Source organism: Lonchura striata, chromosome 3, assembly GCF_050655825.1.
Source record: "Lonchura striata isolate lonStrDom1 chromosome 3, ASM5065582v1, whole genome shotgun sequence".
Taxonomy (NCBI): domain Eukaryota; kingdom Metazoa; phylum Chordata; class Aves; order Passeriformes; family Estrildidae; genus Lonchura; species Lonchura striata.
In genome coordinates, this window is record NC_140705.1 from 24,868,479 (window position 1) to 24,882,868 (window position 14,390).

The 14,390-nt window shown below is 35.4% G+C and overlaps 1 protein-coding gene across 33 annotated transcripts in view; it reads right to left on the reverse strand.

The window, feature by feature from the left end:
• The window catches only part of LOC110482163 (dystonin), a 283,630-nt gene that overhangs the window by 31,305 nt on the left and 237,935 nt on the right, over positions 1-14,390 (reverse strand). For all 33 annotated transcript variants that reach the window (XM_085574702.1, XM_085574701.1, XM_085574705.1 and 30 more), the window contains 10 exons: positions 12,922-13,153; positions 12,347-12,573; positions 11,570-11,692; positions 10,854-10,955; positions 8,853-8,954; positions 7,795-7,968; positions 6,868-7,023; positions 4,507-4,704; positions 3,883-4,011; positions 911-1,081 (listed from right to left, as the gene is read on the reverse strand). In XM_085574702.1, the coding sequence (XP_085430828.1) occupies positions 911-1,081; positions 3,883-4,011; positions 4,507-4,704; positions 6,868-7,023; positions 7,795-7,968; positions 8,853-8,954; positions 10,854-10,955; positions 11,570-11,692; positions 12,347-12,573; positions 12,922-13,153 (1,614 nt within the window). The remainder of the gene's footprint in view (positions 1-910; positions 1,082-3,882; positions 4,012-4,506; positions 4,705-6,867; positions 7,024-7,794; positions 7,969-8,852; positions 8,955-10,853; positions 10,956-11,569; positions 11,693-12,346; positions 12,574-12,921; positions 13,154-14,390) is intronic.

The window sequence follows — 14,390 nt, forward strand, 5'->3', positions numbered from 1 at the left end:
TAATGAAGAACAAGTTTTCCTAGACCACTTCTTTTTAATAAAGTCCAATTGTCATTTTGGTTGCCTGAACAGAAACTAATTTGGGATACAGAATTTTGCTGATTGTGAGACAGCAGTCAGAGATTTTCAAACATTCACACTGCTGACCTCACTGAGCACTCCAACCTTACAGCTTCCTGCAAGAAGGTGCTCATGTTGGGTATTAATTTCTTTGCCATTTTTACTTTATTATTACCTTACATCAGCACTTTAAAATACAGTAACTTTAAAATACAGCTAGGTTTTGAGTTAAATATTTGTGCTTTATACTTATCAGTGCTGTACAGAGAGTTTCTCTGTTTGCAATCATGGGTATTCTCTTTGTTTGAGTTAGAACAAGTGGACTATATTTCGTGACGGAATGAAAGCCACATGAAATTAATAACAAGAAAACGTATGTTGCCTATCAGTGAAATCATGCTATTGTTAGAAGAGAAGGTAGACACTTGAAGTAAATAGTAAAAGGCCAAGTGTTTGGGACTTTAAGAAAAAATCTAGGAAAATTAACACAGCAATTCTGTGTACTGGGGAGATCAACTTGAAGGATCATTCAGTCTCTCATGTCTACGATTACTGCAATAAAACCCAAACAACCCCTAGTCCTACCAAATGAGCATTAACAGTGTCAGTTAATATATTTCTGTGGAACAGACTTGTGCCATTCTCACCATACTCCTCCCCAGTTATGGAAAATTAACTTCTTGAATCTTATTTTCCCCAAAACTTTCTAAACATGTTACTGAATTATGCCAGTCTCTACAACTGATTTTAAATGTAAAAATGAGGCATGTATGCATCCATAAAGAAACCTGATCATTAACACACTTAAATGCATGATTTACACTTCAATTTTTAATGTAAAAACACTTACTTTTCTTTCACTGAGTTTTGTTTGCACGGATTCCCATTTTTCTTTTAAGTTATTTATGTCCTGTTCAACATTTGTTTCAGCAGACTCTGGGCATCTTGCAAGCATCTGCTGGCCTTTCTGCATTAGACACTTGTATGTCTCTTCTTTAGCCTCAAAGGCAGCACAAAGCTCCTAAATAAAGGACCAGAAATAATAAGGTAGAAATTCAATAATCTTTAAAAATTCCTGTATAATATTTATTCTCACCCCAAACATTTAGCAGGTAAGATTAAGACTAACAAAGGAAACACATGTAATTCATAAAAATCCAAATGATAAAATGAGGGACACAGTCCCTCAGGAAATGGAAACTTGTATTGTCTGTCAATGTCTTCTCTAAGTTTCAATGGCTGGCAAAGTACTATGCACTTATTGAAGAAGAGTTGCTACAACTTGGTTGGTTTAAAGTCCATCTGTGGCTGACACAAAAAGTGCCAGCATTACACAGTGTGCTGGAAGTCCAGACCTATCCAGTACCCTTCAAAACATTGTCAGTATCTTCTTTCACTTGCCAGGTATGAGCGCTGAAGACATTTCAGACATTAAGAGAAAGCTGTAATAATAATGGTAACAACGTGTTTTACCTGTTAACTATTCTAATAATTATGCTTTTTAAATCATGTAAAAGATAAGCTGGCAACAGTCTGGGAGCTCTCATGCATCTGTCTGACTCAAAGAGACATGCACAGTATTGGTAACAGGCAAATCAAAATGTACCAACAAAGTTGCTGCAGACTCAGAAATGAGGAACATCTTCACAAGGAGATGAGGAATAAGTGGCTTGCAAATAAGAAGAGAAGTTTTTCCTCTGATTCTCAGAAGAGCCTAACCAAACATTTTTTTGTGGTTAAGGGATACTATACACAGGGCTGTACCTGACCACATAGGAGGGCAAAGCAAGAAGCAGGTTCATTTATGAGCTTAAGATTTTGACACAACAGAAAACTTTTTTGTTTTCTTACTGAGAGCTATGGAAACTGGTGTCCCCTAGTCTGCTTCCACCTACTACTTCAGGAAGAAACTGAAAACAATAATAAGAAAAAGAGAGGGATGGTCTAAGTAGCACTGGGACAGCTAAAAAGGTGTCTTTTTAAGCCCCTTTCCTACTTGTATCCTGTAATGTCTCTTCATAACTTGTTTTCCTGGAGCTGCTTTAACTGGAAATGCAGCCCAATCTCAACTCCATTTGTGAACCAAATATGGCTGAAGTTCTTTTATTAATGTATTTTATTCATATATTTTATTCACATTTGTGGAAACAGGCCTAATACTAAAGAACATGGTTAATAACATTATTTCCAAAGAGGAACAAATCAAAAAACTTTCTCCTTCAGTTTCACATCAGTATTTAACACAGTTGGCTCTAATCATTTAGAGCCAAGTTTGAATTTGGACTGCAGTAGACAACATGAGAAGTGGCCTCAACATTTCAGAAAAAAATAAAAAATAAAAGGAGAGAGAGAGAGAGTTAACACATATCTGCACATGTGTACTAAGGTTTAACCAAAAGGAAATAAAGTTCTGTGCTTTAAGGGTTGATAGCAAGTCAGTGCCTGCAGATGGCCACCAGGTCAGTAGTACCCTGCTAGAATGTACATGTACAGTCAGGGAGGGATTGTACCCTAGAATGCATATTACTGGGGACAGTCAGACTTGTTCAGACTATAACGTTGAATTTAAAGGCCCTTTAACTAATCACTCTGTAAACAATGTATGTGTAGAAAATTTGCATAGCAAAGAATGTACTAAAAGAAAATCCTGAAGTTTCCATGGAAAATTTTTGCATCTTGAACTAAGTGCAGGATGAAAAAAGGAAAGATTGTCACTGACTTCCAAGGAATCATGATTACGGTCCACTCTCACAGGGGAAAAATATCCCACCACCTATTTTTCCCTTTTTTGTTTTTTCTTTATGACAAAAAGAAAAGTATTATAGGAATTCAAAACCACAGGAGTATTTGTGTTTGGATCTAGTTTTCTGTCTTAACTGATTTTAAAATTGTGAATTTGTTTCCCTATCAATTATAAATACTGGTAAATTTTTGAGGACAAAACAGAAGGAAACAAAAAGTACCTCATGTTGGTAAGCCATGATCTTTAGCATCATTCAAAAAAAAAAAATCTGATTTTTTTAACATTATGACAATTCAGCATTCTAATTGGAAGTGTCAGGTCAGGCATATTCTTGTTCAAGGACAGTTCATTAAGTATCGCTGTTACATCTGAGCCAGGAATTCAGAGGTTTAGATCACAAGGTCTGGGCTTATATTTTGGCCTAACAGCACATCATGATTTTACACAAATGGAGCAGTAAGAACCACCTTCCTTAGAGGAAAGAGATCAAGTGTGTCTTTTTTTAAACTCTATGGCTCTATGGGAGCAGAGAAATCCACAGAATGTCTCTTGAAAGAGAAAGAAAGGGAATAATTCAGGCATCCTGGTCAGCTTGCCATTTCTAATTAAAGCTCAGCCTCTATGAGCCAGTAGCCTTTCTTACTTCTATGCTAATGATGACTACTGTCAAATTTTATTAGATAAGGAATAAAGGATCAAATCTCTTAAGTCAAGGTTTAGTGAATGTGGGCCATTTTTAGGTTAATCTTCAAACTTTAGAAAAATCATAAACTTAGTTATGGGGTCAGAAGGGAAAAGACGAATAGGAATCACTGAAAAATCTGCAAATACCTTTTGTAAAGATGCAAAAGTTGTTTTATTTGTCTCTATACTAATAATGGTTCAGCTTTGGGCATGCCCCAACAGGCTACTAAATTACACTGTAAATAACAGTGTTGTTTTGAAGGCTATTAAATTTGTTTAAGACACTGTACAGACATTGTGATATATAGAACACACTCTGTATTTACAAAAAACAGTCTTAAAAGATAGTTAGTCCTGAAATACAATTTGCAAAGCATTCTAATACTGATACTTACCATATGTGCATTAAGCTGCTCTCTTGCTGTTTCTGGTAAGCCTCCAACAGGTTTTGATGCCAACAGCTGACGTTCAGTGTCTGTCAGCCATTGCTGCAGATCCTCAACTTCACCATGGAAACCTTGAGCCTAAATTATACCACATCATTTTAGAGATAACTTACATGTTCTTCATTCCAATACCAGCTCAGATGCATAAGCACATTGGCAACTGGTTTAATCAGATATTTGTAATAATCAAAGGAAATTAAAGAAGAGGGAGAAAAGGAAAAAGCAAACAAACCAACTAGCTCAATTCAATCTAAAGGATAAGAACAAAAACCATAGAAATCATGGAAGCAGTCAAAATAACTACTGTGAGACCAATGTTTTCCCTGAACAATACACCTATACAGAAATTTCACTCTTTACAAACACTTAGACCAAAAGCTGAAGTCTTATATCAGCACTGTAAGAAACAGTGTGCAGCTGTGGAAGATACAGCTGGATTCAAACTTTCTCCAAATTCAGGAGCATCTGCATCATGGTTTTGATTTAGGCCAACTTCTAATACACATATCTGTGTGTTTCATGTAAAATACACTTTTTTTGAGTTATCTCTATATTTGATCATTTCCTGTTCACCTGGATCAAGGCACTATCCAGCTGCTGTTTCCTTTGCTCTGTTTTTTCCAACAAGTTTTGCCAGCGCTGATTCAGGAGTTCCAGCTTGCTCCGTAAATTACTTGCTTCTTCAACAGCACTTGATTCAATCAGGTCATTTCCTGCTTTTTTAACAGCTTCCACCGTAGACTGATGAGCGAAAACATCATTTTGTAGCACCTACAATTGTAACACAGCATGGCCATATTGGTATGTTACTGAGTGAAGGCACTCACAATGATTGAACCAGTTGTAGTCCAGGGACAAGACAAGTTAAACATCAGCACAGGCATCAGATATTAAAGCTCTTAGACCTCTTCAATCAAAAGCACTAATAATTCTGGCAGTAACCATTCTGACAAAATACTAAAGTTAATTTTGGAACCTTGGAAAAAAATAATATATTCCTTCTGAAAGCATGTATTTCTGAAATTATTAAAGGTTTTTAGTAGTTCTAGGTAATAATTATTTCTTCACTTTTTAAATGTATTATATACTTTCCTTTAACAGGATTTTGCTTTGAATACTATGTGCCTGCTGTGCTATACAACAACACAGCTGCTACAATGTCTTCTTGTGCATATCATGGCTACAACTCCTTTCACGTTATGTCAGGCTACCAGGACACTTGACCTGTGCTAAAAGCTAGGGGATGGTTGTACTACTAACACCAAAAGACCTCCTCCATCTGCTGGAAAACCTCTTATCACCAACCACAGTAAAAACCATAAAAGGCAAAAGGTGCATTTGGGGAAAAAAATGCTGTTTCCAGAAGGATGGAGGGCAGGGCAAAAAAAGTTTGAATACAGACCACAAAAAGAAATACACAAAATGGTTGGGAAGAAAATGATCAACTCTATCTAAGAAATTCCATGGGGTCTGACTCAAACTCACCTCCCTCAAAGTACTACCATATGGAAAAAATATAAAGCTAAACAAAAAGAAACTTAAAAATAAACCAAATGGGGCACAATACGAAATAGCGAGTCACAAGTAGACCTTGAATACAAAATACACATCACATTTACTTTAATTCTTCTAAGCTAAGAACCAGATTATTTTATTTTCCTAACAGGGTGAAAAAAGGTATTCAAAGAAGCAGATGCATCTTATCCCTTCCTTCCTGCTGAGACTCACTAAGAACAAGCCCTATTCTTATTCAAGAGGTGAATGTTTTTACAGGCTACCACAGGATGCACTACTGTGTGAACTTTCTAACCTATAAACTCTGTATTATGAAAAGGAAGTAGATTCATTCATGTTTTTTCTGAACTCCTTCAGCACAAATGATGTCTTGATGCTTCTTCACTAGTAAAACACTTCCGTTCGATAAGAACATAAAAGGCTCATGGAGCAGAACCTGGTTTTGTAATTTTATTTACTCTATTTTAAAAGGGTCTGTTTATAACAATAGTCACATAGGGTATGTAGATACTGTATTCTGTTCAAGTTCCAACTGACCACCCAAAAACTTTCAGAAACTGCATAGCTGCATTAACACAGACAATGAAAATACTTTAATTATCTGTGTACTGTCAATTTCAATCAATTCTCTCAAAATCCAAAATGGACTCTGAGTGCTTTTTACATCATATGCAGGCCAAAAATTAAACCGCAGACTTAAAGGGAGAGGAATTACAAAATTAGATTGAAATCTTCAAGCCCAGAAAGAACACATTATTATGAAGAGCACAGAGTCACATATAGACACAGGGAAACCTCTGAGGAGATGTTTTAAAAATAAAGACATAGCAGAAGCATTCTTCCATGGGCTCTAAAATAACAATGATCAGTAAAATACTAAAACAAACAAACAACCCTATGTCGCAAGTAACACAGAGAAAAATATGGGAGTTTGCACAGATTTTCAGAGAAGCATTTTCCATCTTAGCTTAAACCAGTTGACACCCAATTTTGCAGAGTTCAGAACAAATCACTATGTTCTGAGAGGGAAGAAAGAACCAATGATATGCAAGAGCCATGCAGTTTGTGAGACTTGGCTTAAACAGCACTAATCGAGGAGTTTATTGCTTCAGGGAGAGTAGTAGGTTCAGGTTTTGAATTCCCTAGGTCAAAGAAAGGTGATTAGAGGTGGAGTCTAGGGTAAGCTGTTTATTTTTAGCTAAAACCTATGCTACTTGCACAGCATATGCAAGAGAGGACGGAATGTGGAGGAGTAACAGGAAAGATATTACATATTCTAAGCCTTCACTTCAGCTATAATCTGCATGTTGCAAGTGTATGTAGAGAATTATTTATCAAATATAAAGTTTAATTAGAAGACTCATCCCTAAGATAAATATCAAAATAACATTTTGGTCAATATAGTTTATAATTACATACATGATGTTTGGCAAGTTCAATTTCAATAGCCTTGGGGTCTCCACCCACGGGTTTCTGTTCATTCAGCAAGTCTTCTGTATGCGTCAGCCATGCCAGTAACTCATCCAGGGCATGCTGGAACTGCCCCAAGGCCAACAAGGCACCTTCCAGCTTGTGCTACAGTAAAAATAAAGTTAACAAGAAAATCATTTCACAAATCAATTGAATTGTCTTCATTACCATTAGTCACCATAATCCAGAGCAGAGTCCACACATAAGGCAGAATAAAAACCAGGGAGGAAGAGTTATTCAGTACAGGCAATGCTTTATAACTACAGCTGAGTTAGCAATTCCCTTGTAAAGCCTTGCATACCAGGCTCAAATTCCTGACCTTGGAAGAAGCCATACCAGACCAGAGTTAAGATTGAAGGTCCTTTCATCAGATGTATTAGTAGTTTGTTGTCACTTAACACATATTTTCAATATAAATGCAATTTGGTGCATGATCTCTTTACAATATTTTCTTTGTCATCAAATTATTTAGTTTAGAAAATTATTACACTTCAAAGGATTCTTTCACATATCTTGATAATTTAAGGAAATAACACCAAAATAGTTTAATATTAAGTTAATGGGATTTTATTCAATTGTTCAGTTCAGCTGCTACTATTACTTTTGCACATATAAACATGTTTTCAACTGCTACTTAAGACATCATCAAATAACCAAAATGAAATAATAATCATTCAACATAGCATTACTGAAAGAAAATTTAAAAAGAAGGTTTAAAAACTCAACTAATTGTACAATTCAAATCTTATTATATATAGGTGTTTTAGCTTCCAAACTAAAAGGAATGTGTAAATTAATATAAGCATTATGCATAACAATGAGTTTTTCACAAAAAATGAAGTCAGTAATAAAGCCCCCACCTCCATGCTTATTTACCTGTCTACTTATAATTTTGTCTTCTAGGCTGTCCCACACTAGTCTGAGCTCTGAGAGAGGGTCTTGAACAGTGTGCTTGTCACTCTCTTGTGTTGCCTTCTTTAGCAATAGCTCTGCCTGATGGTTCAGTCTTTCCATTTCTATCTGCTGCTGATAAGCTTCTGTTTTAAATTGCTATTGTAAATAGAAAAAGAATAGAAATAAATGAAACATAAATAATGATTATAGAATCATAGAATGATTCTATGCTCTAGCTCTTGTGGTTGTGATGGTGATAATGCTATAAAATTCAAATGCAATTATTCTTGACAGGAAGGGAAAGCAAATTTTCTTTAGCAGAACACCCTCATTAACACACAATTGGTGCAACAATCTGAATGCACCTTGTGTACATATGTTCTGAACAATGTAAGGTCAATTGAAATTACATCATAAAATATATAAAACAGCCTGCTCACAGCCAACAAAATTTACAAGTGAGCAACAAAACCAAAAACCTTCTCTGATCTTAACATATCTCTATTTTTTAAACATGGCATAACAGCATCCCAACATCAGGAGCATATTTGGTCACAGATACTAATCCTTGCAGACAGGTTTCTAAGTTAGACTGGAATTTTGATTTTCACCGTAGTCATGTATTATCTGTGTAAGCATTTACACAAAGGCTCAAATGGCAGAAGCAAAGCTTTGGAGGCCTTCTCGCAGAGCCTCAAAGAAACTGTTCATGTTAGAAACCAGAAACTATAAATGTCATAGCAGAAGAATCCTGGACATCATAACTTCATAGCTTTTGAAAGAGAATGATTGATATTACAACTATTTTTGGGCTATCAGAAAAAATAAAATGTCTAGCCTAGACAAAATTTGAAATAGATTTTTAAATTAAGTACATTTTAAAATGAAAAGTTTTCAATTAAATATTTTTAAATTTTCATGCAAATTCTTCTTTACTAAAAATTGAAAATGAAAATTGCATTTTACTCTCAAAAAACATTACACAACACAGAAAAATAAAGACAATGGAAATATAAAGGAAACAAACTGCTAGTTCATACCTTAAGTTCCTCTGTTTGCTGCTTCACTGTCTCTAGATCTGTTCCAACTGGGGACATAGATGCTAACTTGCTGCCAGCAATGTCTACCCAGTCAAATAATGCCTGAAAATCACAGAATGATATTTAAGTGTGAGAAGAGAAATGTTGTTATTTTTGAAAGTTGTATTAAATAAAATATCAGAATTTTTCTTTTTTCCAGAGAAGGTATTGCTGTTCTCTTTCAAAGAAAATAACTTTCCCAGCAAAACCTAGGTTTCTTTGTAATATAATAGAACAAATACCCATGTTACAGTTACAGGAGTGTGAATTCTGCAAGATTGGACTTCTGTTAGCAGCAAGATTCTGCCAGAATCATTCATGCTGAGTAGCAATCTACCTCTTGTATTTAGCTTTCAGAGGATTCATAAAATGGCAGATTTTACTCAAGATTTTACTCTGTTCTACAATTGTTTGGAGTGAAAATGGAAGGTGGTGGATAACACACCTTAAATGAGGATTACAAATAAACTTCTTTTGGTGTAAGGAACATGGAACTATCTATTCAGCACATACTAGGAGGTAAAGGACCATAATTGAGACAGAATGAATCTCTATAGGATAATGCAGAGTGACTTTAAAAAAAAATATATAAATAAATGATGTCTCCCCAGTTCTGATGCTTTGTGGGTATTCCTTTTGCTCCCAATACAATGCAGTACCTCAAGAATACCCTACATAGATTAAGAACACCTGCATCAATCTGAGTAATTGCATAAGGGAAAAAACACCTCCAACTAGGCCCCTTTCCACCTGCCTGTTATCTGTGGAGACAGCATTTAGGAGAAATGCTTAGGGTAGAACTTTTTGGAGCTGCCCACTGCTCTCTGATAAAGGAAAACCATGCCCAATGTGCTCAAGAGGGTGAGGTAGCTGCAGCTAACAATCTGTCCATAACACTTTCCATACTGTCCATTGAAATGAGTGTAAGACAGCACTCAAATACACTCTTTCACAAAGTAGCAGGGTTTGTAGGATGTGCCATATACAGTTATAGAAAGCACTGAAACCAAATGGTGATGATTCTAACTGTATAATCAATCTCTGCAGAGTAGGAACACAGGAGAATCCACAGTGATGGTGCACTGCAAAACAGGCATGCTGCATTACTATTAAGGAGTGGTCTGCTGCTTGATCTGCACCAAATATAGAACTGATCTCAGTGTCATATGAAATTCCAATTTTAAAGATTTAATGAACAAGGGAAGACAGTAATTCCACCAAGAAAAAACAAACAACTACAAAAAGCCAGCAGCATATACAGAGAAAATACCATAGTTTCAAAGGATAGGTTGTGTTGGAAGAGACCTTTAAAGGTCATACAACTCCTCTTTTTTTTAAACTTCATCAGTTCAAGGAAGCACAATGTACAAGATACCTTAAAACTGCTGGAATATTTGCCTACAGATTTAAAAAGGAATCATCTTCTAAACCATCATGATAGGATAAATTATACTAAGAATAATGGTTTAGCAACATCATGTCAATAATATTTTTGTTTAAAATACTAATTTTTCTTATAAATAAGGTGGAATAAAAGTCAAGAAAATAGCAGCAAGTGGGTATACAGACCTGAACTCTGTTCCTTTCAGACCACAAAGATGTGTCACAACTTTAAGCTGCCTTGACTATCACAAGAAAATGTGAGCAGAACTACTCTGAATGTGTGGTGCCAAAAAAACTCTACTCTTATCAACAAAGAAAGGGACATTAATTTTGACTCTAATCACAGTGTAATATATGGACATGAAGAAAACAACCCAACATACATATTCTTTAATGCAAAAAAATTCCAAACAAACCAACCCCAACCAATCTCGAGAAAAAAGCCCTAACTACTCAAGAAATTAGTCACTACAACCACAATGCAGTACTTGTCACCTACCTAATCACATAATACTTTTTACTAAAACCACATTAAATCCCATTGATCTAAGGTTGCGTAAGTATATCACATCATCTTACCTGTAGTCCATCTTGGTATTGAACAGCTGCCTGCATAGCTTCCCCAAGTTTATCCACACGTTCTTTCCATGTTTTGTTTAATGCATCCCATGCAGAATTGAGCTGCAAGTAAGCACAATTTACTCCAACAAACAAAATAAGTATAACTAGTTCATATTTATTCCATATTAACACTCTTGTCCTCCCTATCACTGCATAACTAATTTCTTTCAGAATTCAGTAGAGGTTCTGGATTATAAAAGGTGTTAACTCCAATAGTGACTAATATTACAGTTAATGGAGGAAATACTACTAAATCATTTGGAGTTGCACCATCATAATAAAAGTAGCTTAAAAGAATCATACATTGCTGAACACTATCCAAACAGGATAGTCTCAGTTGTCTCACTTAGCATGAACAATACATAACCAAAATTCATTCTAGCATAACTTTTTGCAAGAAACAGTCACCTACAATATTAATCAGTGACTATTTTTAAAAAAACCTGTCTTTTACAAAAGCTCCAAACCATAAATCAATGAAATAAAACATTGTGTACTGTTCTAAGATTTATTCACTCAAAAGGCAAATCTTCATTTACCACAAAGGCTTCAGTGGTGTCTCACTTTTGTCACAAAATTATTATTTTCAAAATTTGCTGGGGTCATAGACAATATACCAATTTCAGCTGAGCAAGCTATCACGTAGCAGACCTAAGCATCTGCATTTCTCATACCTCATCTATACTCTTGTTGACAATAGGTTTGTCAGGCTCTCCACAAGCAGCTCTCAGCTCAGAGCCAAGGCTCACAACTGCTTCTAGTTCTTCTTGTAGTCCATCAATTTCTTCTTTAGCAGCCTACAAAGAGAAAAATAATCCAACACTGCTAATATTAAATTTAATAACCTATGTACAACTTGCTTTCAAGACAGAACACATCAGGATTCCACCATTGTTTTCCTTCCAGTCACTTGGACTTAAAAAATAAGCATCTCTTTGAGTGTCAGATGAAATCAGCTGACAACAGTCTAAATTGTAACAAGGGTTTATGATACCATTTTGCATGAGATGGAAAAAGTAAACAGGAAGTTTTAAATTAGATTTCTTTAATCAGAGTGTCTTCTTTGTCAGAGGTTATCATTCAACTTTCAAACATTTAACTATCAGTATAATTAATTACAGGCTTAGAGCATTCTACATGGAGCATAATACATTTGTCCACCTTTCATTTAGATGTTACATACTACTCGAGGAATCTCAAGTATGTACAACTTTTAAAAGTCTGAGTGAGATGGTTATTATATACATGTTTACTAACAAATAAGGAAATGTAATGACAAGCACATGTTACATGCTCATTGCAATTAAGCACTGATACATGTTATTAACTGTAGAGTCTTGTGATACCATTATTGTAAATTTCTACACAATTATCCCTCTTTTTACAAAATAATTTCTCCTCTGCATGCCACAAATAAAGTACTTCAAATCAAGAAAATAATTTCTACTGACCTCTGCAGCTTCTTGCTGTTGCTTGACTACAGATGGGTCAACTCCAGGTCCCTCCAGCTCTCGAATGAAGTCCTGAGTATCTTTAATAGTAGCTACAAGAGCCATATGATCACACCAAAACTTTTCAGCTAGTTCCATTACATCCAACAGTTTGGCCTCTCTTTCCTCAGTTAAGGTCTGGATGTCTTCCCAAATTAGGACCATTTGGTCTAGTTTATCTTGAACAGCTAAACAACAAAGGAACTAGATTACTACCTTGGCAAACAATTCTTGGTCATAAATCTCCCTACAGTTCTACAGCAGAAACATATGTGTACATTTTAAAATTTAGACTCTAAAATATTTCTTTGCAGGGCTCCTTATAATGTTAAGTGAAAACAAACACAACGGCCTTTAAAAATAAAATAAAGGTCATATCCACAATGAATTATTTTAAACAAATGTTTTGGTTTTATACATCATAAGCAGCTTCTCCAGAAGAACATTCCCCAGATTAGAGGTCATCAGAAATGAAGAATTTTATATGCTGCAGCTTACTGCATTTCCACTACATGAAAATTTTCTCAGTCTATTACCTTTAGCAGACATATCCTTATCAGCGCCTTCTGAGCGAGCAATCATTTCCTCCCCTCTCTGTTTAAGTGTCTCATACACTGGCTGAAGTTTTTCCAGATCCACTGATACATTCTTATTTTCACTGATCTGCTCTTTTATCTTCTCAACCTCTGCCGAGATGGAAGGTGGCTGCCTCAGACGTTCCACTATGCGTTTCAGACTCTCGAGAGTTGGATTTATCTTGTCATGAAACTATGAGGGTGGTACAGGACAGTAAGAAATGGCAGACACATTAGAATAAATAAAAATAAAAAAAATATTAAAAAAAAAAAAAGCAAAACAACAAACTAAAAAATGGCATCTGAAATTATCTTGGGAAAAGGTACTTTGCATCTCTATCCAACTTATGTATGTGCAAATTGCAGTACCTCCCTCTAGGCTCTTTAATATCTAAATTACAAAAATAACCCTGTAAAATGGTAGGTTCTCTCAAATTCAAGAACTTTCCTATTAAGTTCAGGTTCACTCCTGAGACACTCCCTCTGAGGGTACTACACACATGGCAGAATCCAGTTACATTTAGCCCTGTGAAACTCATGTAGTTGGTAGCTTTAGAGAGCCATGGCTTTCTGACTTCATCATTTTAGACAGATTTGTACTTTATTATTAAAAACATACATTTTCCTGTTAGGACCAACATCCTGATATACGTACTACCTCCAGTTGAGGCTTTATGTGTAAGGTCATGCAAAAAGACATCTGTTAGTGGTCAGGAGGTGCAGTAAAGGTATGTTACTTTCTGCAACTAAAAGCACAGAACAGTGTATACTATATTCTTCTTTGTTTGAGCCCAGCTAGGTGCTCAGAAATGAAATTACAGCTGTGTTAAAGAGGTTCAGCCTTTGGGATAGGCTTTATTATATGCTTTTGAATTCACAGAGATTCCTAAATATCTTGCATCACCACACCCCTTTCAAATTAAAGAAATCTATAAATCACAGGTGCATTTAATGACTCTCCAAGATGTACAAAAAGTACTCCTGACAACACCTGGGAAAGATGCAAGAAAGAACACAGTAAAACAAGATTACCTTTTGTGAACAAATAGCTACATCCCTTCTATACACAGGCAATATAAATATGATTACGTTTTCCCACCATACAACCCACTTCAAATCTGACTCTATGACTAACATTACAGGCCTCAGTGTTTTTGTTAGAAGTGTGAATATCATACAAGCTAACAAAATGTGTTATGAAAGGAAAGTAGCTTTCCCACATTCAAGACTTCTGAGAAACTGATTGTGGCAACAATCAAACAACTGATTGTGGAAACCTAACAAAAGTGATAAAAACTGAAATTAATTTGGCAATATTTGCATCTAATTTTAGGACACACACTGCATTTTTATTAAGTTGCCCATGCATTCAGTGGGCCTCCTTGTACAAACTTCAACAAATAAGACAAAGTGTTTTAGAACTTAAAAGG